We start from the raw sequence: 26,453 nt of genomic DNA, 5'->3' as shown, positions 1-26,453 counted from the left end.
GCTGCTATAAACAAACATTTTGTGACTGGGAGAACAAACCAGTTCTATCAAAAAGATCAGTTAAGGACATAAAACTCACACTGGCAGCAGCTATGTCAGAGATAAACTGTAGGACATCTTGGGAGACATGTGGACAAAAACCTCAGCGAAACTCACTGAGGTGGATGTCTTGAAGGTCAGAACGGACAGAGATAACACTTATTCTCCTCTGAGTTTGTTGGAGTGAGGAAAAGCACAATCAATGAAAGAAATCATCAACCAATTTATTCCAATAAATGCAACGATATATCTTTGGAGATCACACTTACACAGAGAAACACCATCTCAGCTCGGCTGCAAAGTGATCTGATCAAACGGGGACTTCACCCTTTAATAAATTGTTTCCCGCACCCCCAGCTGTATAACAGAAAGGTTCTCAAAGATGCTCTCTGTGCCTAATATGGAGTTGTTTATCCTATCTTACAGACTCCAGTTGGTGGAGGACAGGAAGCACTGTGAACAGTGAGACCTCAAGTTCACCTTTAACCTGCACACCCTATATATAAAATCAATAAAATTATAGAATTAATACACAATTATTTCCCCTTTTGATCTCTGCTAAGAGATCACCTCAACCTGATGTGAATAAAGTGTCAAATGGATCAAACACCTTTGAAATCACAAAGCCAAAATTTTGTTTACAATTATTGCTGACAATAAGCCAAACCCTGCAGTCCATTTCCATTGGAGAAAGTCCACCGTTTCACCTCCTCCCTCCAGCACTGTCTGTTGTTGACTTCTTTCTTCAATGTCTAGGGTAAATAACTTTGTACTTGTATAGCACCTTATCAAGTCACACTACAGTGATTCACCCATTCCTGCACACAAGCTGATGTTGGCTGGCAGATTCTGTCAGATTATCCTCTCTGACAGAAGTGAGGCCACCATGCATCCCCACCAGCAGGCAGTAACACAATGACAGAGGCGGGTGGAGTGGGGATCAAACCAGCAACCCATGGTTGCCACTAGAGTAGATTGCCCTGACACCTCTACACCACAAGAGGGGATTATTCTAAAGTACAAGTCTGGTGCTGTTAATTCTGCACCAGCTGGTTCAGAACTTTGGACCTGGAGCTTCTCCTGGACCTCAGTTAGTGGACGCTCTGGTTCCACTGCTGCACGCTGACTTCAAGGAGCCTGTTGTTTGTTGGCCACTTGTCTTGAGAACGCTGCAACCAAGGTCTGAAGTTCACTAAAAAATGCTTTGTGAGTCAAGCCCTGGTAGTTTCGTCAAGGGCCCTGGAAAAAGCCTCCTGGTTTGGAGCTTGTGAGGAGTAAAACCAGTGGTCTGGTTGACAGAACACCTAGCAGACATCAGAGCGACCTTGGTTGAAACGCGTCAACCAAGGTCTGTGCACATATTTTTGCCAATCTGGTTTTTATGGTTTGATTCATTCTCTCCACTTTTTTACGTGACTGGAGATGGTAGACTGTACCAAATGCATGCTTCAACATTGTTTAAACCTGCTGCAAATCCTGATTTTGCAATGAGATCTGTCTCATTCTCAGATCTCACCTTTTCAGGAAAATTGTGTCTTGAAATATAATAGCTAATGAGATATTTGATCACTGACTTACTGTCCTCTCTTTTGGTAGGCCAACCCTCATGCCATCCAGAGTAATCATGTGAATGTTTTAGTGCCTTTTGAGGTACTACACATCAGCACATACCTGCATCCTCTCACCTGCACTACCATGTCTGTGAAATCAATAATAATCTCCTTTCCTGGTTTTGTCTCCAAAGGCTGATGTGGGTTGATGGTTGGTGTATTTGCCAACTTCTTTGCAGAGAAAATGTTAAAAATTTGAGGGTTAATGCTGAATCCAATACCAATGCTATGCCCAGACATAACAAATGCAGAAAAAATATCATACCCACAGCTTTCTTTAAGAAAGTACCGCCTGTCATTGAAAATTATCTGATTCTCTCATTTTCTCATCAGCTGTTTTCCCCCAGGCTTTAAAAACAGCAGTTATCAAATCACTGATAAAAAAGAATAATCTGGACAAATCACTACTGCAGAATCACAGGCTGATCTCCAACCTTCCATTCGTCAGTAAAATTATTGAAAAAGCTGTATCAACAGTTAAATTGCTTCCATATGGTTGCCAACTGCTTCCATTATGTCCCTTTTAATCCTGTCTCTTCCTCGTGTTACACTGCTGTCTATCTTCCCTGGATTTCTGGGGGAGTTTTGTTCTCCTCTGGCTCCCTGTGCTCCAGTGGTTTTTTTGTAAGTTTTTGTTCTTATTTCTTCATTAAATCTTCAAATCAGTTTGTCACCCCAGTTTCTCTGCATTTGGATCTTCTTCCATCTGCATTGATTATGACAGTATCAGTCATATTTTTAACTGATAAATATCAAATAACCTTTAGCTAAATATGATGCTATCTGTGGGGGTAGCATCATATTTAGCATCGAGATTATATCTCGAGAATAAACAAAGCTCTGAGCTGGTCTGGAAATGGAAAACATTATTTGAAACACAAATATTTCCCTCGTTAATCACCTCTTCTCAGCAGCTCCAGTCTGTCTAAATCCTTCCTGCAAAACCAAAGGTTGGATGGGCGTTACCACCCTGTAAATAAGTGTAAGACCTGCAAGACTACATTCTTCTGAACAAACAACAGCTCACAACACTTTTTCTCAAAGGCAGAATCACACAGTCTCTGTAACTGAGAAGAGAAATGGAGGAGAATCCGCTGAATCAAGAAACCCTATCCTGTTCCATTTGTCTGGATCTACTGAAGAGTCCAGTAACTATTCCCTGTGGACACAGTTACTGTATGAACTGCATTAAAACCCACTGGGATAAAGAGGATCAAAAAGGAATCTACAGCTGCCCTCAGTGCAGGGAGACATTCACACCGAGGCCTGTTTTGAAGAAAAACACCGTCTTTGCAGCATTAGTGGATCAGATGAAGACTGGACTCCAAGCTACTGCTGCTGATCACCGCTATGCTGGACCTGAAGATGTAGCCTGTGATTTCTGCACTGGAAGAAAACTGAAAGCCATCAAGTCCTATTTAGTCTGTCTGGCCTCTTACTGTGAGAAACACCTTCAGCCTCATTATGATTCATCTGCATTTAAGAAACACAAGCTGGTGGAGCCGTCCAAGAACCTCCAGGAGAACATCTGCTCTCGTCATAATGAGGTGAAGAAAATGTTCTGCCGCACTGATCAGAAGTGTATCTGTAGTTTGTGTTTAATAGAGGAACATAAAGGCCACATCACAGTGTCAGCTGCAGCAGAAAGGACTGAGAGGCAAAGAGAGCTGGAGGAGAAACAAAAGAAAATCCAACAAGTGCTCCAGGAAAAAGAGAAAGACATGAATCTGCTTCAACAGGAGGTGGAGGCCATCAATCACTCTGCTGATAAAACAGTGGAGGACAGTGAGAAGATCTTCACTGAGCTGATCCGTCTCCTCCAGAAAAGAAGCTCTGATGTGAAGCAGCAGATCAGATCCCAGCAGGAAACTGAAGTGAGTCGAGTCAAAGATGTTCAGGAGAAGCTGGAGCAGGAGATCACTGAGCTGAAGAGGAAAGACGCTGAGCTGGAGCAGCTCTCACACACAGAGGATCACAACCAGTTTCTCCTCAACTACCCCTCACTGCCAGCACTCAGTGAGTCTACACACTCATCCAGCATCAAGGTTCGTCGTCTGAGACACTTTGAGGACGTGGCAGCAGCTGTGTCAGAGCTCAGAGCTGAACTACAGGACGTCCTGAGAGAAACGTGGAAACAAAGCTCACTGACACTCACTGAGGTGGATGTTCTACTGTCAGAATCAGAACCAGTTAGCAGAGATGGATACTTAAAATATTTGTGTGAAATCACTCTGGATCCAAACACAGCTCACAAATGGCTGGTGTTGTCAAGGGAAAACAGGAAGGTGACAAGAAAGGCTCAACATCAGTCTTATTCTAGTCACCCAGAAAGATTCACTCACTGGCGCCAAGTTCTGAGTAAAGAGAGTTTAACTGGACGTTGTTACTGGGAGGTGGAGAAAAGAGGGAGAGTTTATGTAGCAGTTGCATACAAGAATATCAGCAGAGCAGGAAGTGGGAATGAAAGCTTATTTGGAGGTAATGACAAATCTTGGGCTTTAGATTGTCACCAAACCCATTATAAATTTGGTCACAACAACATCTGGACCTCCATTTCAAGTCCAGTTTCCTCCAGAGTCGGAGTGTACCTGGACCACAGAGCAGGTATTCTGTCCTTCTACAACGTCTCTGGATCCATGACTCTGATCCACAGAGTCCAGACCACATTCACTCAGCCGCTACATGCAGGAATTTGGGTTGGGTTTGCATGCCATGCAGAGTTCTGTGAACCCAAATAGACAGAACCCACTTAAGGTTCTGTGGGTTTGATGCAGAATCTTAATCCTGCAACAGATTTGTTCTTGATTGTCGTTATTTTGTTTCTAAACTGCATATAAATCAATAGGTAGAGATTGTAAGCACTGGTTTTTCTTAAAGTCCGATTTTCTTTAAAACAGCTGATCAGCACAAGAATATTTACTGTTTCCACTTTCAGGCTTTGAACTCAGAAATAAAACGACATACTACTCCTCAAGTTGAAAAAGTGAAATCAGTGCATTGATAATGTTATTGTTTTAACTCATTTACCAATGAATATGACCAATTATAATATTACTAATTACCAACAAATTGATAATATATTAATTTACCAATTAAATTAATATTTATTAATGACACAACATATACTGTCTTATGTGGACTTAAGCTGGTTACATGTTTTGTTAATTCTTAGGCGGAAAACATTCAGAATAAAACTGTCATGTCAAATCTTCACTGTTAAGCTGTGTTGGTGATGGGATGCTGCCCCCTACAGGAATGTTTCGTTTTTACATGACAATGGGTCCAGGAAATGTTTATTATTGTTTCATTAATATATAGAAAATGAATCTGTGTAAATCAAAATATTATTTGATCATTTCTATATTTGTGTTTTGTATAAAAATAAAAAAATAAATAAAGCTTTGATTTATACATGAACACTTCCAGAATATTTTATATAGGAAATACATCAACATAACCACATGATCCAGTTTCTCCATAGAGTTCTGATCGACTCTCCTGCTCAGAGTTAAATCATCATAAAACCAACAGTAAGAAACCATCAATGTCCACACAATATTCAAAAAACGTTTTGTGACAAATTAGGGGGTTATAATTTAAGAGGAGAAGGAAATTTAAAAAAAGAAATAATGTATTAAAACACCCAGAAAGAGTTTTTGTACATCAGTGTGTGGAGTAGATTTATGGAATGTATTAAATTATAAATTTAAGTTGAAAAGCAGTTCAAAAATGAGCTTATGGGGAAATATGTTGTATAGGATGGGTGTCTCAAAGACCAAACATACTATTGTTGATATTAAAAATGCATAATTTTACATTTGAGGTTGAGAATGTGAGGTTAGCATGTCATTCAACATGGGACGAATTTAAGAGTTTTCCTGGGGAGATTTAAATATTTGGAAGTTGATGGGTATGAGAAGGGTTCCTTTTCTAACGAATTATGTAATAATGATTGCAAAGGGCATGATCATGTGTTTTATTACTTTTCACTGTTTTTACTTTTTGTCTCTTCAAATTAAATAAATATATAAAACTGTGTTGCCATGGCAGCCAGCACTATGGAAACACAGACAGACAAACGAAGGCTTGTGTTTCTTTGACTTTGTTGGTTTCTGATTGACTGGAAACAATCAATCAATCAGTATTTCCTATTATTATTGAAAACCTGTTTTTAATAATAACCTGAGAATTGTGCTGCTTTGCTGCATCTCATTCACAGTCAGTGGAAACATTATTTCAAGCAGCGTCAAAGATAAATGTGAATAATCTTTAACTACAGCTTCAAAGCCACCAAGTAAAAGTAAAAGGACAGTTAAGAACATCAGTTGTAAAAAGAACTACAGGGAACTAAAAGCGGGTTTTGTTTGCTTATTAGAATGTAACACATTAGGATAGAATGAAGACTGAAACATGTAGTAAAGGTCCAGTTCAGCTAATGTGTTGTTTTGCTGACAAGCTGCAGTTCCACTCCAGCCCAGCAGGGGGTGGTAAATGGACCAATCAGCTTTTTGTCTCAGTGTGACCCGAGCGGAAGTAAAAAAACAGAAAACAAAAAGAAATTAAAGAAAATAAAACGGCGCCAGCTGCAGCTTTTGTTAACTCATCAGAAAACTGCAGCATTGTCCCATTCCTGCTAATATTTCAGCAACCATGTCTTCAGCTCAGCATCTCAGAGAGTTTATCAGAGAGAGACTAACTGCTGCTGCTCAAGAAATCTTCACCGAGGTTGAAAAAACCATCATTTGCTACGAGGAAGAGCTCGATGCTCAGCGCAGGATGATGGGGATCAACTTGCAGCAACAAATAAATCTCAACAGAATCGGGTCGGAGCCGCGCAGACAAAGTTCTGGTAGGTCCGGATAAAGTAGGTCAGATCAGGGCTGAACACGAACTGTTTTTAGCTGCGATGCTACAGAGGTTCGTTGTTTTGCAGCCCAGGACAAAATGTTGCAGCATGATTAGAAAATGTTTGTTAGAGTCTCTGAAAACCATTTAAGCCCCATAATTAATTATGTTAATGCAAACGATGCCCGAAATAATAGTAAATGTTTTCAGACAAACTGTTCAATTAATAGTAAAATTCAGACCCACATTAACTTGTACTGCTGAGTATGTGAGTCACACTGCTTGGGTTCATCATGTTCCAGAGAGAGAGGTTATGTTGCTGCTACATGGCTGGGGCTACATGTGTAGCTTTCTGATTCACATCAACCCTGTTGTAGATTTTAGATGAGTCGCCTGAGCTGAATCTGACCCAACTTGGCTTCCGTGACGCATTTTAATAAGCCTATGACAGCACAGATAGTACTAGATGCGAATGCACAATGTAATTTGATTTTAGCTATTTATGAAAGGCTAAATAGAAAAGTAAGTACTTTATCCTGCTGAAGAAAAAAAGAAAAGCAGTGCAGAAGTTAATTAGATTGTAACAAGCGCAACGCATTGCACAACTAATGCACACCTGGCTCCGCTCCCATCAATCACACATCCCAGAGGATGTTTACTGCACTTACGATAAGCGACGAAATGGACCTGGAATATGTTAAGTAATAGACTACTGTGCTAGCAGAGGTAAAATCAAAGGTTTGGAAGTATTTTTAAGCTGGTATACGTACTTTGGCTTCATGGAATGTAGTAAATGTGGTACTTTTCTTTCTTATGTAGATTTACTTCGAGTTCGGGCCTCTAATTAAAGTTAATTGGCTGAGTTGGATTTTGCTCGGACCGGATGCGTTTGGATTGTCTTAGGTCTGATCTATAATATATTCTGTTTTGGACACATGAAGGTTGCTGGGAAGACTGTTGTCTTTGCATTTTCATGCAGAGAATAGTGGTGGAGATGGCCAGCAGAATAAGTATTTCGGCCAAGTGCAGCAAGTTCTGTAAATTCTTCATTAATAAGCTCATTCAGGACCTTGTAGATCCTGAAGAATGTTGTTACTTCAGTCATTAACCATGCCACAAATGTCATATTTACACTCCAAACAATAATATGCTTTACTAATTAAAGTTCCTACACTGTCTGGTCAACTTTAAAAATTGAGGTTTTAAATACTTCAGTTATGTTTATTTTGTAGGAACTGTTTGTGGCGTCAGTTGCTGTAACAAAGTTCACCACTGAATAAATGTCTCAAAATTAGAGGCTTAGTTGTTCTTTTTACTGTAATACAATCAGAATTTATCTTACATTTTTTAAACATCTGTGCCAGGGCTGCCAATTAGTGTGGAAAGTTTTTCCTGAAAATAAATAAGCACTACAAACTAAGTTTAGATGAACTGTGTGACGCCAACAGTCTCGGATCTCCAAGAACAACCAGGCTGATGCATAAAGCAGTCATCAATTAAATTATATTAATGATCTCTTCCTTTATCCCCACAGACCTCCAACAGCCACATTTCTCCATTGAGGAGAAAACTTTTGCCATCCAACAGGTTCGTAACCAGGGGAGAAGGTCCAGTCATGACCAGGAGGAATCAGGACATCAATGGACTGGAGAACTAAGGGAACCACGACCTCCATGTATTAAAGAGGAAGATGAGGACCCCAAATCACCACTGATTGATGAACAGGACATTCAAGGAAATACATGGATTAAGGAAGAGGAGGAATCAGAACCTCAACTGATAATTGTAGAAAAGAAGGAACCAGATTATTCAGTGCTTCAACATGAACAGCATGGACCAGAACATTTACCAACCAGGCAGGACCAGAATGACCTATGCAGCAGTCACGAGGGACAACATCCTGTCCAAAAGCTGTTTGTTGCTTTGATGGATACTTCTACTCTTCAAGAAGATGGCATGAGTGATGGAGGACCACAAACTGAGCAGCTCTCCTTTCAGATATTTCCTGTAGTTGAGAGCAAAGATAAGGAAGGAAGCAGCTCCACTGTTTCAGAGAGTCATTCTCATAATGAGGCACAGGCACAGTTTTACAGAACCCACACATGTAGGAAGCCTTTTTTATGTGAAACGTGTGGAAAAAGTTTCACTCGAGTAGATCATCTAAATTTTCACAAGAAAATTCATACAGGTGAGAAGCCTTTCTCATGCGAAACATGTGAAAAACGTTTCTCTCGAATTAGTCATTTAAGGCTTCACAAGAAAATTCATACAGGTGATAGGCCTTTTTTTTGTGACACATGTGGAAAATCTTTTATTCAGAGCTCGGACTTAAATGTCCACAGACGAATCCACACAAATGAGAGGCCATTCTCTTGTCAGACATGTGGAAAAAGTTTTACTCGAAAAAGTAATTTGAATGTTCACAGGAAAACTCACACACAACAAAAAAGTTTTTCATGCCAGACATGCGGACAACATTTTCTCCGTCTTGGTAATCTGATTTCCCACATGAAACTAAAACATAACAGTGAGAGGGAGACATTTGACTCTCACACACAGTTAACATTATAAATATTTAAACTTTCTTTGCAGTTTTCAGTTTATGAAAATGAAGTAATATTGTGGCACTTCTGAGTAGTGCCCCAGATGTTCCGCTAAATAGCCAATTGTTTGTGGTTGCTTGTTGTTGTGGTTTCATCGGAACCTGGTTTAGTCTTCCGGTTTTCTGGGTTAATTTTTTGTTTGTAGCCATGATTATTTCGTTATATACCAGTGTGTTTTTGTCTGTTTAGGTTGAAAGGCCTCTGCTGTCTGGTGTCATTAGTTTATTCTCAAAAACTTTGTTTTGATAGAATTTAGACTGCTTTTTGTTCAGCGTTAAATTGTAGGTTATCACACGTTACTTTGATATTCCTAAATACTATATATTTTGCAAGTTAAGGAAGAGAACTTTAATTTTTTGCTAATTTAGCCCTCCATGTTATTTTGCCAGTTGAAGAATATTATATCATTGTGGAGTTGTAGTCATTTTTTTGATCGTTTATTTGAATCTTTATACTGGACTAGGAAGGGCTTTTTTCACCAGGTCTTAAGAGACTTCTATGTCTGTGAACATCAACAGAATTTATGAACAAATGTCAGATTTTGTGCTACAGTCCACTCACGTTATTCAGGTTATGCCTATTTACAGATTCTTGTTTTCATAGGGAGTATCTATGAAATATTTAAAAGAAATGCTGCATGGGAGGCTGAAATAGTTTGACAAAGTGCTACTGGACACACTATTGGCTGGTATTTGCAAAGCAGCCACTGTATAAGCACCATTTATTTCCCTTGCTGCTGATTGGCTGCAGTCTTAATAGTGGAGATAATGAAGTCCTCTGATTTTGGCTTTTGAGGTCGTCTCAAGATTGTACAATTTCCTCTGTATATTTCAGTGCATATAAAGATGTATATGCTGTTTAAACTTTTTCAGTTTTTGATGTGAAAAGCTGCGGAGAGTTTTGAGAAATGTTTGCTTGAGGAAAACAAATGCTTCGTAGATATTATCCAGCATGGTGGTGGAAGCTGATGATGTGGGCTTGTTGATTGGTTCAACAATCGTCTTTGTCCCAAACTCTTCTTGAACCAAATGTGGGTCCATCTGTCAAGCAGCTGAAGCTTGGTCCAATCTGGGTCATCAACAGGACAACAACACCAAAATAATTGTAGGGTTCAAATGGCCTAGTCAAAGGCCAGACTTTAACGTTACTGAAATCTTGATTTCCATAGAGCTGTACTGAGAGGATTTTGTTTTTTGAGCCTAAATGATCCAAAGCATGGTTCTAAGGAAGACTGAGTGAAAGTTGATCTCCAACAATGTTGTTTAAATTAAGTTACCTTTTGTTGATTTTTTTTTTGTAGATTTTAAATAGATCAAAGTTTCTGCTTTCAGTTTTGAGGATTGTAACAAACTACTGATTGTTGTTGATGTGTTTCAAATTTACAAAGTTTGTTCATTTGATTTTCAAATGTTTTTGTTCAAAGTGTTTAACTTTTTCACATATTTGAAACATTTGTTTTAGACTTGTGAAAACCAAAATGTTAGAATAGTTAAGTTTTTCATGTTACTGTAAAAAAAAAAAATTAGTTAAACTTTTTCAAGAAATGTTGAATTTAAATACATGAATACTGTTTGTTTTCATCAAAGTTTTTCTGGCATGAACCAATAAATCTTTAGCTTCAGCTTGATTCTCATCTCCCTCCAGATCTCTGTCTAAGATTTCTACCATTGAACTTCATTTTTCTGGTTTAATTTCAACCGGAGAAATTGGCAAACAGAAGGAGCGGTTGCATTGTTTTAGAATTGTAGTTTTGAAATGGGAACGGAGGATGTAAACGAAGCCGTTCAGACCATTTTGGCCACTCTTAGCCATTAGCCATTGGGTAAAATCAGATCCTATTGTCTCAAACTTCAACAGAGTTCAAAACCCCAGCAAGCAATCGCTTCTCAATAGCCGAGATCAGAGAGTCTCTACGAAACGAGGCTTAGAACGAGGGGATGGTTATTACCAGGCACTTCACAATGATCTGGGTTCTAGTTCTTCAAGTTCTTTTTGCAGATCAAAGGTATTAAGGTAAAATTAAAATTAGTCAGGGGTTAAACACTTGGCATTGTCTCTATGGGTACAAGCTTTAAGTAAGCTCTGCTTAATACAAATCTGGAAATGATTGCTGATTACTTACAAAGTGACGGCATCTTTTCTAATGTAATGTCTAGGACTTCTAATGTAATCAAGCCTGGAAACTTGATACCGTAACGGACTGAATGTTATGTTTTTACCGTAATCTTTGCTCGTCTTGTGGGGCGCAGGCGGTTGCCACGGTAACAGGTGTGCTTAAACTACAAAGAGAGAGAGAGTAAAAAGGTAGGAGTGGTTTTGAGTTGATCACCTGTTCAGGTTATTTTACCTTTGTTTCCCTTTGCTGTGGCTCATTACAGCCACTGTAGTTTCTAAACGTTGGACTAATTACCTCGTTGTTTGTGAGTATACCTCATTCACAACAAACATCAAATAGAACAAATATATTTTATAAAATTTTAACAAACAAATGGCTTCTACCGCGGTAATTATGTGAAATTAAATTAATTATATCCCAACTTCAGAAGATTTGCCTTTACCTTTACAGAGCTCTTTGGCTCCTCCTATCAGGCTGTAGCTTCTCATATTGAGGTCAAAGTTCAGATCTACTATAACTGACTGACACCTGCTGGCCTCAGGTTTGCAACCAGCTTGTGACTGAGAAACCAGTAACCTCCTCCCAGTGACAGTCTGACTGAGGAAGAAACTGTATTAGGTTCTCTATAACTGATGTATATTTGCATATAAAATAAGTAAATAGAGTTTAATTTACAATTTCTATGTCTTCGTGTCATGAGGTAGATCTCAACCGGCTGGGGAGAGAAAAAGTAGATCTTGGTCTCAAGAAGTTTGGGTTCCCCTGATGGGTGTGTGGATCTGCCGTTTTCCTCATCGAGCGAAAGCATTTTGCTGTGACGTGAACAATGTTGGAGGCTCAAACACCTTGATCTCATCCAAAAAAGATGACATGAACTTCTTAGTTCCTCTACCCATTGTAGTAGCTGATATATTGTGAAAATCCGGTAGAAATGACGCACTAATCCTCTTCCGCATTTACATGAGAATTCTGAGATTTTTGATTTCTGGGCCATAATTTATTTTATTTTTTTTTCAGTGGCCCTAATCCTCTTCCATAATAATCAAATCATGTTTACGTAGAAACAACGCGCCGCGAGGCTTTGTTTGTGAGATTGTGAGTCACGTGGGATTTTGTAGGTCGGTTGTGGGCGGAGCTTGGTAGGCTCCATAAACCCCGACTCCTTTTTGATTTTGTGTTAAGCAAGAAGGACGCGTCTGGAAGGCGGTTGTGTTGTTGTATCTCAGCTGAATATTTCAGTAGTTTCAGCAACCATGTCTACAGTTCAGTATCTGAGGGATTTTATCAGAGAGAGACTAACTGCTGCTGCTGAAGAAATCTTCACCGAGGTTGAAAAAACCATCATCCGCTACGAAGACGACATCAAACTGCTGGAAATCTGCTGGAAACCTCAGATAAAACTCAACCGAATCGGTAAGAAGCTACGGACCCAGGCTAGTTCAGGCTCCGAAAATCAAAGAGATTTAAAATCAAGTTCTTGGTTGAGATTTTGGTGTTATTATGGCGGCTGTTCTGCGACAGACTGGCGACCTGTCCAGGGTGTACCCCACGTCAGCTGGAGAGGGGAACCAGCACCCAGCCCTCCTGAGCCCATTTGGGAGAAACGCGTCTCCTGTCGCGGGAGCGCGCATCGCTCTAAACTCGCATATTGATGAGAAAACGGACTGAAATATGACCGAAGACGAAACTTTTAAAGATACTCGTAACATTATCACGTTTCTTCAAATATCAATAGGATAATATTTGAGGAAAATAGAGAGGGCATGCAGATATCAGCAGGCTAATAATAGGCTTTGCTGTAAAATGCATCCCCTGCTAACATGGAGAAATAAAGAGTTAAGAGTGAAATAACTTTTTCTACATAATCACATTTTTTCCCTTAACTGCTGGTATAGGTTTTATATCAACAGAATTATATTTGGGGAAAATATTTAGGGCCTGCATATATTGGCAAGCTAATAATTTGCTATGCCAAAAAATGCATCCCCCTGCTAAACGTAAAGAAATGAAGAGCTAAGAAGAATTTCACCTTTTCTACATAATGACACTTGTTCTCTGAGCTTCTGCTATAAGTTTCATACCAACAGGACAATAGACAAATATTGGCAGGCTCAAAAATTAAAATGCATCCCCATGCATTATTGAGGATGATATAAAATATTCTACATAATGGGCTTCTGCTTTGTAATGCTTTAAGCCATTATGGTGTTAAAAGAAAAATCGGGGAATTTCAAACCAACTGCGGAAAACATTTTCATCAGACACTGACTGAAAAACGTTCGACTCATGTTTCAATAAAGGTGTAAAAACCGCATTTATTTAAATTAATCTGCGAAATAAAACCCACCGTTTTATGGCTTACATGGTTAAGAAACGTGATAATGTTACGAATATCTTTAAAAGTTTCGTCTTCGGTCATATTTCAGTCCGTTTTCTCATCAATATGCGAGAGTTTAGAGCGATGCGCGCTCCCGCGACAGGAAACGCGTTTCTCGGCATAACACCGTCCAGCTGTTGACTTTAGCAGATGCTAAAGTTTGTATCTAGTTGAGCGAGGCTAAAGGCCTATTCTGCTGCATTTAGCGACTCTGGACTTGTGTTGGACAGTAAAAACAGTTTCAGTAATTTATGGAGGAACAAAAAGTCAACAATAACTTTAAGGTTAAGAATAAAAATCCAATAAAAGACAATAGGCACAGCATAACATCTAGGATGTGAGGTCACCATGATTTTGTAGAGGAATATAATTATATTAATAGTTACAAATTATGTTGTTTGGAGCGTGGCGTAGTGGGTAGTGCGACCCGTATTTGGAGGCCTTGAGTCCTGCGGGTTCGACTCCCGGACCCGACGATATTTGCCGCATGTCTTCCCCCCTCTGTTTCCCCGTTTCCTGTCAGCCTGCTGTCATATAAGGGACACTAGAGCCCACAAAAGACCCCCTGGAGGGGTACATAAAATAAAAAATTATGTTGTTTGGCTGGTTCGCACTAAGATACGTTTTAACCTAAAAGAAATGGACTGTGTCAAATGGACTGGGTCAATCTGACCTAAAAGTCAGGAAGGAATTCAGATTTGGAGAGGTGTGGAATAAGAAGAGAGGAAAGATGTTAGTTTTAAGCTGATGTACAAGAAGAAAGTTCTGGTATCCATCATTTCCCCTGCTCGTCTGCGAAGGAACTGGGCCAGAACCCAAGACTTGGGAAAGAATCTCTGTTTGGACAGATAAGGAACAAACAGTTTGACTAATAGTTCTTCTGATGGAGCAGATTTAATTCCAGGAAGTCGACTCCTAATTCTTGGAACTTCTAAATTATACATCCGGTGTAAAACGGAGCCAGAATTGTTACGCAAATTAAGTCCAGTAACTGGTCAAAGCTTCCCACTACACACCAGTAGAACTGAGACTCTATAAAAAACTGATGTCACATATAGAAGGAGAGAGATTTTGGATTTCTGTAACGATGTTAATGTGATGTTCTGGTTCCGCAGATGTGTATTAAAAATCTCTCTCGTTTGGTTTATGAGTAAATGAAGAATCAGAGTCCTGTGTGTCATTTCCTATTCAGATGTTTCTTGTTAGCCACTTTTAAATTCCTCCATAGTTTACAGATGTTTACAAAACTGAGAAGAGAATAAAATCTGCGGTGTGAGCTTGATTTTCTTTGTTTTTGGTTCTACAGTACACTGATATATTTGCTATTTTACTGCAGGTTATGTTATTGCATCAATGTAATGCTAATTGAGATAGTTTTGTTATTCATTCATAAATGTCTGCTATTCTGAAGCGACTTGAGTATTGTTTCATATTTTTCTGACAATAAGTCTGAGTACGGTAGTTATTACTATCTTGTCACTCCTTTTAATTTATTTGTTCTCTACATTTGTAGTAAAAATGATTGTTTTTGGAACTACATAACTGAATTATTTAATATTATAACCTAAATATTTATTCTATTTGTGGAAACGCATCAAATGCACTCGTGGTGGGAATTTGTTGTGAATCTCAAACCTTTATTTTATTTTGCTTACAGTTCTGATTCTAAAAATATAATTCAAAACTGAGCTTTAAGTCAGAGCAAATAGTTACGTTTGAGCTTCAAATTAATATCACCATCACATCCTGATGCATCTCAGTTTGAACATCTTGCTGATATCAATGTTTCATCCTGACCTTTTAACCTTTTAATGTTAACCTCTATAGATGTTGCCATGGTAACCAGTAAAAAGGGCAGCTGTTCAGTCCAGGAGACTCCATAGGTCCAGATATTGTTAAGTGTATTTTGCTCAAATCTAGAGAAACCTCAAGCTCTGTTCCTCCATGAATATTTCACCAAACATTCTTAACTGTCTGGACCTTTTTTTCTAAATACAGATCAGCGAAAGCAACATGTCAGCATCAAAGAGGAAGTTCTGCCTGAGCCACAGATCTGGAACCAGCAGAGGAGCTCCATTCAGGAGTCAGAACCTTTACAGATTAAACAGGAACCAGAACCTCTAGAGATAAAAGAGGAGCCAGAACCTCCAAAGATACAAGACGTTATGGAGGAACCTGCTCATCTTCAGATTAAAGACGATACAGAGGAACCAGAACTTGGAGCTACTGTGGTCTGGTACCAGGAAGAACCCAGACTGCTGGATATCTCCTGGAATTCCCACACTAATCGCAACAGAATGGGTATGAAGCTCTGAGCTACCAGTGAAACTTTGGTTCTCTGCAGGTTTGAACACTAGCAGAATGTAGATGATTCTGGTGGTTCTGCAGCCAGCGGCTGATTTCAGGCATATAGTCAAAACCAATAAATAGCTTGAATTTGCAGGTTTTGGTCCTGATCGACCACAACAGTACCTGTTGCTAGGTTTTACTCATTTGAGATTTAGAAATACATTTCTATGCAGCAGACTGGGAGCAGATTCTAGAAATGATCTTAAATCTCAAATGAAAACAGAATAAATTTTTTGCATCATTCTAAAGATCAAGTGCAAATGTTAACATTTGGGTCAAAGTAGACTTAATTCAAAGTGAAGGTACCAGAGCCACAGTGACAGTGATTCAGTGAATATGTTGGGTAGATGTAGGGGAGTGAAAATGGCAAATAACTAAGATTAATCTTCACACAGTTTCTATCTGTTTTATCTGGGCCAGATGAAGCAGAAAGAGTTCTTAGGGTCAATCTTAGGGTCAAATCTTTCAGAACCGCCGACTGTCACATAGAGTAGGGCGTATTTATGCCAGAGCCTGTCTGCCTTGTGTGTGTTTGTGTGTGTAGTTCTTCACTCCATTCTTTAGCTGATCCAAATCTCTTGCTGGAGTCCAGTGAACATTTCCAGGAATAGTCCACAGCTGGGAGATTTCAAAATTGATTGCAGCACTTTTGTGATTGTTATTTCCACATCTCTCCAAATCTGAATTGCTTCCTGACTTTTCAGGCCAGGGTGGTTTGTTATGTTACAGAAACACATTCTTTCCAGATCAGAATGATCTGAAACATTACACTGACTGAAACTGCATAGCTATGATTATTAATTAATAACATAATTACTATCCCACAAATGAAACCTAAGCCATATTGCCCAGCCCTACTGTGCCACTTCTAATTAAGACTTTCATACATCTTATTAAAGCTAAAAATGTTTTCAGTGGTAATCTGTATTTGTAGATCTCTGTTTAATTTACTCAAAATAAAACTAGATGCTTCTATAAGTGAAAAATATGGCAAAAAAAAAAGATTTTCATACAAAACCTTTTCTGTCTGCTTTACTGGCCAATGACGTACCTACTCTCAAAATACAAGTTACATTTCACACAAATCTCAGAGAGCCTTCAGCTTTCCATACTGAGTGGAGCATGCTTGTCTCTGAGCTTGTGTGTGTTTATAATTCTCGACCAATCCAGTCCTTTGTTTGGCTGACACAGATCTCTTGTTGGACTCCTGTGAGATTTCTCTTGGAATAACATCTGTTTCCTATCAGCCAACATGACTGCTTAAACACAACTAAATAATCTTTCTTCTTGCCAAGTGCTGAATTCCTTCCTGACTCTCAGGTCAGAGGGGCCCAGTAAATACACACACACACACACACACGCGCGCACACACACACACACGTCCTCAAATTATCTACATTCTGCCTTCAACAGTCAGGCAACCCCAGTTCTCTCAATGCCCTGACTTTATGGCGACTCAGGCGCCTGAATATCTCCTTTCTGTGATTTTACAATTTCCTGTTCATTTTTGCTCAAGGTTTACATGCAACAAAAATGCTAAGTACCACCTTATTGATTGTATTAAAATATTTCCATACTCTTAATTCTTTTTAATTAAAAAGGGGTATTTGTCAGATCTCAGCTATTTTGTCCTTGTGGTCCCTGACTGCGATGTACAGTTATTCTCTGTGATTCAAACAATATTTTGATTAAACTGTATAAATCAGAGTAAGTGTATAGTCGAATTGTTTGTGGTGACAACAGTTTTGGCAGTGGCAATTTTGTTAAAGGTTTCTAAATGTGGTGTGAGTTTCCCACTGAATAAATACTCTCAAATTACAGGTTTAGTTGTTCAATATTTTTTTAGGTATGAAATTTTGGTGCTGGAATAAAATCAGGATTTATTTAAATCTTTTAAAGATCTTTACCAGAGCTGCCATTTAGTGTGGATGACACGTTAACCTGCAAGCTTCTCCTATTTTTCAATTAAACACTACAAAGTAATTTTGAACTAACCATCTCACACCTACAGCAAGAGATCTCAATGAACAAGCAGGCTGATGAATGAGACAGTAATCAATTTAATTATATTAATGCTGTCTTCATTTTTCCCCACAGACTTCCAAAAGCCACAAGTTTCCTTTGAGGAGAAAGCTTCAACCGTCCACCATGTCTGTCACCAGTGGCAGAGGTCCAGTCATGACCAGGAGGAAGCAGAAGCTCCAGTGACTGAAAAAAGGGAACCAGAACATCCATGGATTAAAGAAGAAAAGAAGGGCCCAGAACTGGTTCAAGAATGGAAAGATCCAGAAACTAAACAGATTAAGGAAGAGAAGGAACCAGAATCTCTGTCAATACATGGAACAAACGAGGAAGTAGATATTTCAGTGCTTAAACGTGAAGAGAATATTTACGAAGTAGACAGGGCCGGAAGCACCTCTGCGAACCTCTGCAGCAGTCAGGAGGGAAAGCTGCTTGTCCAGAAACAGGATGTTTCTGTGATGGAAACATCTGCTCTTCAGGAAGGCGATTTCAGTGAACAAGAAAAAACAACTGAGCAGCTTTCCTTTCAAATTTCTCCTGGAGTTGAAAGCAATGATCAGGAAGGAAGCAGCTCCTCTGTGTCAAAGAGTCAGTCTCTTACTAACAAAAAGCAAAGGTCTTTCACATGTGATCTTTGTGGGAGAAGTCTTATAAGTCAGTGCAACTTGGAAAGGCATTACAGAGCCCATAATGGTGAGAAGCCTTTTTCTTGTCAAACATGTGGTAAAAGTTTCAGCCAAATGTATAGATTAAATGAGCACAAGAGAAGCCACACAGGTGAAAGGCCTTTTTCTTGTCAAAAATGTGGAAAAACCTTTGCTCGAATGGAATGTTTAAACGTTCATAAGAGAATTCATACAGGTGAGAAGAGTTTTACATGCGATACGTGTGGGAAAACTTTCTCTCACGGTTTTTATTTTAAGCTGCACAAGAAACTTCATACAGGTGAGAAGCCTTTTTCATGTGAAACATGTGGAAAATGTTTTACAATTGGTGCAAATTTGAATGTTCACAAAAGAATCCACACAGGTGAGAAGCCTTTTTCATGTCAAAAATGTGGAAAAAGCTTCTCTCGAATTGATCATTTACATAAACACCAGAGCATCCACACAGGTGAGAAGCCTTTTCCATGTCTAACATGCGGAAAAAGCTTCTCTCGGATTCATCATTTAAACACACACATGAAAATACACACAAGTAAGAGGGATTTTCCATGTGAAATTTGCGGAAAGCGTTTCATGTATGCTAGTAAATTGGATTACCACAAGAAACAAAAACACATAAGTGAGAAATAGTCATTTATCTCACACAGATTTTTTATTATACATATTATTATACATATTAAAGCTTTTCTTATATCAGAAAATATATCAGAAAAGGAAAAGGCAGAAATTCTGTTTAAACATGGTTAGGAGTGAGGTTTGGGATATTTGGTTTATCACACCTTTCGGACCAGGTCTTAGGAAACCTCTCTGAGTCTGTGAACATCAGCAGTTTGGACCTAATGGACAAATGTCTTTTTCATACCACCGTCGACCCCTGATTAGTTGGGAGACGTCTATTAATGTTTTCTTTCTGTTGCGCATATTAATAAAATATTCAAAAGACAATATTAGACGGGAAACTGAAATGCCTAAGTGAGATGCTACTTGATATATATCTGATGTTTGCAAACTCTATATATCTGATGTTTGCAAAGCAGCCGATCCATAAGTGTCAGTAATTTTCCTTTCCTTTCCCCAATAGCCGAGATGATATAGACCTTGGATTTTGGCTACTGCAGTCATGCCAAGACTTGTTTACACTTAAGGTATATTTGGTGTTTAACTATCAAAATAGGCAGTTTTATGTGTTTCAAAGTCTCAAGTGTTCTACATCACCTAGATAAAATACATCTCAGTTTTTACATTTGAAATTTGGTTACTTAAGACCAAATTAAGTAACTGTAGGTAGTGCTTTGGTCCCGTTCCAGACCGGGGCCTCTGGACTAGTTGGAATTTTTGTAATTAGCATTTTGACTAGCGTAGTGAGGTTAGAGTCTTTGTTGGTATGATGTTTAGTCCTTGTTAAGGCTGCACTGATTGTGGTAGAAACAGATTGATCTCTGTGGAGACGTCCACTGAGAGAGAAGACCTATGACAGCCAACCGGTAAAATGGCATCAGAAAAATCCAAGCTACTAGGGTCTGCCTGAAAGTCCCATAGTAGACTGTTGTAGTATGCTTCTTAGCAGGTGGTTATAGTTGTTCCCAAAGGACTGGTAAAACTGGTCTCCATGAAGTGCACTAGTTTTTGGATTATGTTGCAATTTTTCTGCGTAATGCCATTTGCTTTTCTGTCATCACATCTTCCCCTTTGTAGCAAATCAGTAATTTTTGATTGAGAAGTTAACACTGCTTTCCCATGCAGCATAGTTGAATGAGCGCTGTTTGGGTGAAGCTTAATGAGTGAATTTACGCCTAGCCTTCATTTGCTGTTTTTCACTCTGTGCTGTTCTTAGCAGCAAAGACTGTAATAAAATACCAAATGATTCTTTAAGTTGAAAAAGTAAAACCAGTTTTTTTTTTAGCATTCTTGAACACATTTTGTTGAGTTCTGACACATTAAATAACAGTCGTTTCACTGTGGACGTGAGCCAATTTCATGTGTTGTTGACTTTTTGGAGGCTCAACTCCAAAATAAAGCCGTTATGTTGCTTCCAACATTCCAAATTCGAGTCTGACTTCTTGGATGCATTTTTTATGTGATGTCTAGTAATTAAAGGACTGATTACTAAACACTACTAGCTAGAGTTGACTATCTAGAGTCAAACTTGACTCTAGATCAGGGGTGTCAAACTCCAGTCCTCGAGGGCCGCTGTCCTGCAACTTTTAGATGTGCCTCTGCTGCACCACACCTGAATGGAATAATTAGGTCATTAGCAAGGCTCTGGAGAACTGATCTACACAAGGAGGAGGCAATTAAGTCATTTCATTCCAGTGTTTTGTACCTGTGGCACATCTAAAAACTGCAGGACACTGGCCCTTGAGGACTGGAGTTTGACACCCCTGCTCTAGATAGTCAAGTTTGATCGTCTTCTCGGCGCTCCGCCAGGGGCCGTGGCCGACCCCCGGCGGGGCCGATCCGAGGACCTCACTGAACCATCCAATCGGTAGTAGCTACGGGCGGTGTGTACAAAGGGCAGGGACTTAATCAACGCGAGCTTGTGACCCGCTGAATCTGATGCACAAAGAGAGAATAACTGATAAAGTTGTTCAACATGTGATAATTTATGACACCTAAACACACATTCTGTGACGTGCAGCATTGAGGGAACACCAGGAGATAAAAGCTTCATAAAGGAATTATTCATCTGTTGGACTGAACAGTAAACAACAGTAATTAAAATCCACTTGCATAAACAGCTTGTGTCTCAGTATTTGCTCTGTTTGTTTTACTCCAACATATCAGCTCAGAACAGGTCTGGTAATGAGCCATTCATTTGATCCTGGTGTGTTGGAACAGGGATGCATCTGAAAGTTGCATGTGGTAGCTCTTGAGGACTGGATTTGAGTAAACCTGTTGTAGTCTTTGGCTGCTGCCGAACATTGTTACCTTCAAGTCCACTAAGCAGATCCACAGGGGTGTTCAGTAAATATGGATGTTTGCTTTTGATCTCAGAATGGTAACTTAATTCTTACTGCTAAAAACAAGTAAAACAAAAAGCAATATTATTGACAGAGGCCCTACTATTTTTCTATTTATAAAAAAACCTAAAAAAAACCTTATCGATCAAAGACCCTTAGACGTGTCCTAACTTTCCCCCCTGTATGCAAGCTGAAATGTTGGCACTGAAAATTAGCAAATGTGCAGATAAGGTTAAAATGTTCCTTTTTGGAACTTAAGGCACTGCGTTGTGCCTTAAGTTCATCTGTGGTGTAACTACAGTAAAACTATGATGAAGAAACTGCAAGTAGCCAAACAGGACGCTTTCAGAATCCTCCTAAAATTTCCACAATGAACGTCTTCAAATCAAATGTTTGTCATGAGTAGCATACCAACTTTTCATGTTTTGCTGAGGAATTTCATGTGTAGATTTATGTGCTGCTTGGATGTAACAAACAACTTAATAAAAGCTCTGACACCTGACATAAACATATATTAGATATATTTCTAGCTTTTTTAAACTATTGGAATAATTGCTTATCTGCTTTGTGATGGGGTTTTTTACTTGATGATTGGTGCATTTCATGTTTTTTCTAAATGGCATGGACTACTTTTTGTCTCGAAATAAAGATTAATTAATACAAAGTTGTTTTTTCTTCCCTATTTATCGCCTGTCCACACTCCGGTTCAGTAGGGGGCGGTATTGCACCAATTTCGTTCTACATCAACCGCAAAGAAAACATCGAAGAAGAAGCTAGCATAAGCTAAGCTAGAAAACTGCTGCATTGTCCCATTCCTGCTAATATTTCAGCAACCATGTCTTCAGCTCAGCATCTCAGAGAGTTTATCAGAGAGAGACTAACTGCTGCTGCTCAAGAAATCTTCACCGAGGTTGAAAAAACCATCATTTGCTACGAGGAAGAGCTCGATGCTCAGCGCAGGATGATGGGGATCAACTGGAAACCAGAAATTAAGCTACACAGAGTCGGTTCGGAGCTGCAGAGACAAAGTTCTGGTAGGTCTGGATAAAGGTGCTGATGTTTTCACTGAAGACAGCAGAGATCCGTCAGCGGCGATAGTTGCTGCAGCTCCAGCTGCTGCTAAACGGGGCTGAACAGAAACTGCTTTAGCTGCTAGCTACAGAGGCTAGCACAAACGTGTTTATGAGTCAAGCCCCATGACTGATATATGACCCCAATTGTTATTAATGATGGAAATTTGGAATACAAGGTGTAAATGCTTAATTTGTAAACTCATACATGATTTTGTAAGTCAGAGCAGTGGAGAGTATTATGATGGAGACGCGGAATGAGCTGTTATTTTTTTATTGGGGCACAGAAGAAACGGAAGAAATAAATAACGACATAAAGGAAATGGGCAAACTGTGTCAAAGTAGAAACATGCAAATGATTTTGTCCAAATCTATCTTTCTCAAATGTGTTTAATGAAATATCTCTCTGTCGCTGCTCATTAGTAGTGTGGGACATAGTTAAGTTAAATAGATCAAATGATTCCAACTGATTACAGGAAATTATTTCTTTGCCTTATGTCTCTCAAACATCCAGTTTTCATGAATGCCGTGTCTGATGGTTGCTATGGAGACCTGATGCCTCCCGGATGTTCCTCTTGGCTGCAGTTCTCTTACAGAGAGACCTGGAGATGTGTTGACCTGCTCCACCATCCTCCTCAGTGTGTGGTGTTGAGATAAACTCATCCAGCCTCAACTCTCACACATTCAGTTACTAAACTAAATGTACAGTCAGAGCGATAATGAATAGGTTTCAATGTTAGGCCAGTCCTTTTGATCTTTTCTTGCATCCACTTCCTCTTGAACATCAACACATCTGCCTTTGTTAAGGAAATGATGTCTACTCTTTCTTTTTTGAATAGTGGCTTAGAGAAACGCGTCTCTGTCTCATCATATTTATAACCCAGAGAACCAGACTGTCATGTTTTACTAAATTAAATTCCTACACAGTCTGGTCAACTTTAAAAAGTGAGGCTAGACATAAGGTTACAAGTGAGATTAAAAACATATTTTGTTAATGTATTTTGAGATCTTCAATGGTATGAATGCCTGAAAATTAAACATTAAATTGTAAATAAAAAATATGTATGAAACTGTTCTTCTAGATTAAAATCTGAATGTATTTGAAATCTTTTTAACATTTTTGCCATGTCAGCAAATTAATGTGGAGGACACGTCACCTGCTTTTTAGTTAAACTCTGCAAACTAATTTTATATGAACTATATGATGCTTACAGACCAGAATCTCCAGGAAAGTTCAGGCTGATCCATGAGATAGTTATCAATTAAATTATATTAATGATGTCATCCTTTGTTCCCACAGACTTCCAACAGCCAAGTGTCTCCAATGAGGAAGAAGCTTCTGCCATCCAACAAGTCTGTAGCCTGGCAAGTAGGTCCAGTCAGGATCAGAAAGAAGCAGAACATCAGTGGACTGAAGAGGTACAGATGGAACCAGAACCAAAATGGATTAAAGAAGAAGTGAATGTACCAGAACCTAACTGGATTAAAGAGGAAGAGGAGGAACCAGAATCTAAATGGATTAAAGAAGAGGAGGAACCAGAACCTGCACTGCTCAAACATGAGGAAGTGGATTATCCACTAACAAATGTAAAAAAAGAGGAGTTAGATTGTTCAGTGCTTCAACATGAACAGCAGCCACCAGAACATTTACCAACTGGACAGGACCAGAAGAACCTCTGCAGCAGTCAGGAGGGAGAGCAGCTTGTCCAGAAGCAGTTTGCTGCTTTGATTGAGACTTCTACTCTTCAGGAAGATGATATGAATGAAGAAAATACAAAAATAGAGCAGCTTTTCCTTCATATCTCTCCGGTGATTGAGAGCAAAATTCAGGAAGGAAGCAGCTGCCCTGTGTTGGAGAGTAAGTCTGGTGCTGGCACAAAGGAAAAATCTTTCAAATGTGACATTTGTGGGCGATATTATACACATCATTGTAACTTGAAAAACCATTACAGAACCCACACTAGTCAGAGACATTTTTCGTGTGAAACATGTGGAAAAATTTTCTCTCTAACAAGAGATTTTAATCGCCACAAGAGAATTCATACAGGTGAGAAACCTTTTTCATGCCAATCATGCGGAAGAACCTTTTCTCAAATTAGTAATTTATATCGCCACAAGAAAACTCATACAGGAGAGAGGCCTTTTTCATGCCCATCATGCGGAAAGAATTTCTCTAGACTGGGTCACTTAGAACGTCACAACAAGTGTCATACAGGTGAGAAACCTTTTTTATGCCAGTCATGTGGAAAGAGTTTCACTCAAATTTGTCATTTAAATCGTCACAAGAGATGTCATACATTTGAAAAGGATTTCCACGACAAACTATAAATTAATCAACAGTAAATAAATATATGCTTAATAATAAAATGATGGCTATAATATTACTTCTTTGTTTTTATCGTCTCTCCTTCTACAAAGAAACTGGATGAGAAAAAGTTTCACTCCCGTGCCTCCTGCTATTCCCTCCCCTCTCATTTTATTGGTAGCGGCTAAACACACAGGGAGCTAAAAGTGTAAATTTTCTTCCACTCTGGCTGAACTGAACACCTGGCACACGATAGCGATGATAACAAAAGATGAAAGGTTTCCAACTTTCTTGCATAGCGTCTATAAGTGTATGAGCTAGAAATGTCACATGCATGAATTGTGTCTTTTGCTCAGCTGGATGAGAGCTAGCGACTGTCGTCTCACCCCGCAATCTCCATAAGAGGGAGAAGCGCCGTCTCCTGTCATCGTGTGACCATTACTTCAGTTACCTGCTGGGCTCCTTGTCTCCTACCACACAGTGTAGCATAAAGCCTGGTGAGGAGGAGCAAGAGGTCTGGGAGCCTCTTGGATTCAAACTACAGTCTATCCACGTTTCTTATAGACAAAGTTACTGATAAAGAGAAACCCTTTCATTTGTCTTTTTCTTCTTTTCTCTTCTTTGAAAACCTGGATGTTATTTTCTTGACTGCATTGTTCCAGTCAGTCGTTGTAGTCTTTGGCTGCTGCTGAACACTGTTGCCTACAAGTTCACTAAGCAGGAGCAAACCATTTAATACAGATCCACAGGGCTGTTCAGTAAATATGGATCTTTGCTTTTTGATCTGGGAATGGTAACTTTTAATTTTTACTGCTAAAAACAAGTAAAACAAAAAATTATATTATAGACAGAGGCAGTAATATTTTTTCTATTTATATAAAAATAAACCCCTGTCGGTCAAAAGCCTTTGGGATTATCATAACGTTTCCTTCCTGTATGCAAGCTAATGTATTGGCACTGAAAATTAGCATCTGTCCAGTTAAGGTTAAAATGTCCCTTTTTGAAACATATTGCACCGCGTTGAATATAGCTCATCTGTGGTGTAACTACAGTAAAGCTATGATGAAGAAACTGCAAGTAGCCAATCAGGACGCTTTCAGAATCCTCCTCAGATTTCCACGATGAACTTCTGCAAGTCATCTGTTTGCCATGAGTAGCATACCAACTTTTAATGTTTTCCTGAAGAATTTCATGTAAAAATTTGTGCTGATGGGATGTATTAAACAACTTCACAATTGCAACATATGGTGAAATTAGATATTTCTAACATTTTTAACTATTAGTCATTGTTTATCTGCCTTGTGATTATTTTTACTTAATGATTTGTGTATTTATTTTTTTTCTAAACTGGATGGACTACATTTTGTCTCGTAATAAAGATTTATGAATTAATACTAAGTTGTTTCTTTTACCTGTTTTTCGGCTGTCCACACTCCATTACAGTCGGGGGCGGTATTGCACCAATTTCCTTGTTTGCTAATTTCCGAAAACA

General features: G+C 39.0%; 3 protein-coding genes across 5 annotated transcripts in view; all 3 read left to right on the top strand.

The window, feature by feature from the left end:
* The window catches only part of LOC111605770 (zinc finger and SCAN domain-containing protein 2-like), a 32,865-nt gene extending 6,536 nt beyond the window's left edge, over positions 1-26,329 (top strand). The window contains exons 1-4 of one of the 3 annotated variants that reach the window (XM_023335364.1): positions 6,193-6,424; positions 22,547-22,620; positions 23,957-24,871; positions 25,318-26,329. In XM_023335364.1, the coding sequence (XP_023191132.1) occupies positions 6,300-6,424; positions 22,547-22,620; positions 23,957-24,871; positions 25,318-25,325 (1,122 nt within the window). In that variant the 5' untranslated portion in view covers positions 6,193-6,299 and the 3' untranslated portion in view covers positions 25,326-26,329. Of the gene's footprint in view, positions 1-6,192; positions 6,499-8,028; positions 10,689-22,546; positions 22,621-23,956 lie in introns of those variants that run through there. The other 2 variants (XM_023335363.1, XM_023335362.1) reach the window with 2 other exon arrangements.
* LOC111608867 (tripartite motif-containing protein 16-like) lies at positions 2,702-4,975 on the top strand. The gene has a single exon (XM_023335335.1). The coding sequence runs from the start codon at positions 2,729-2,731 to the stop codon at positions 4,385-4,387; it is 1,659 nt and encodes a 552-aa protein (XP_023191103.1). The 5' UTR covers positions 2,702-2,728; the 3' UTR covers positions 4,388-4,975.
* On the top strand, positions 12,388-20,676 carry LOC111608865 (zinc finger protein 134-like). Its single transcript, XM_023335328.1, has 3 exons — positions 12,388-12,626; positions 15,589-15,891; positions 18,037-20,676. The coding sequence occupies exons 1-3, from the start codon at positions 12,467-12,469 to the stop codon at positions 19,254-19,256; spliced, it is 1,683 nt and encodes a 560-aa protein (XP_023191096.1). The 5' UTR covers positions 12,388-12,466; the 3' UTR covers positions 19,257-20,676.
* Positions 26,330-26,453: the final 124 nt, after the last annotated feature.

This window comes from Xiphophorus maculatus, chromosome 6 (genome assembly GCF_002775205.1).
Source record: "Xiphophorus maculatus strain JP 163 A chromosome 6, X_maculatus-5.0-male, whole genome shotgun sequence".
Classification (NCBI taxonomy): Eukaryota; Metazoa; Chordata; class Actinopteri; order Cyprinodontiformes; family Poeciliidae; genus Xiphophorus; species Xiphophorus maculatus.
The sequence above is the reverse complement of the archived record's forward strand: the minus strand, read 5'-3'. Positions and strand labels throughout refer to the sequence as shown.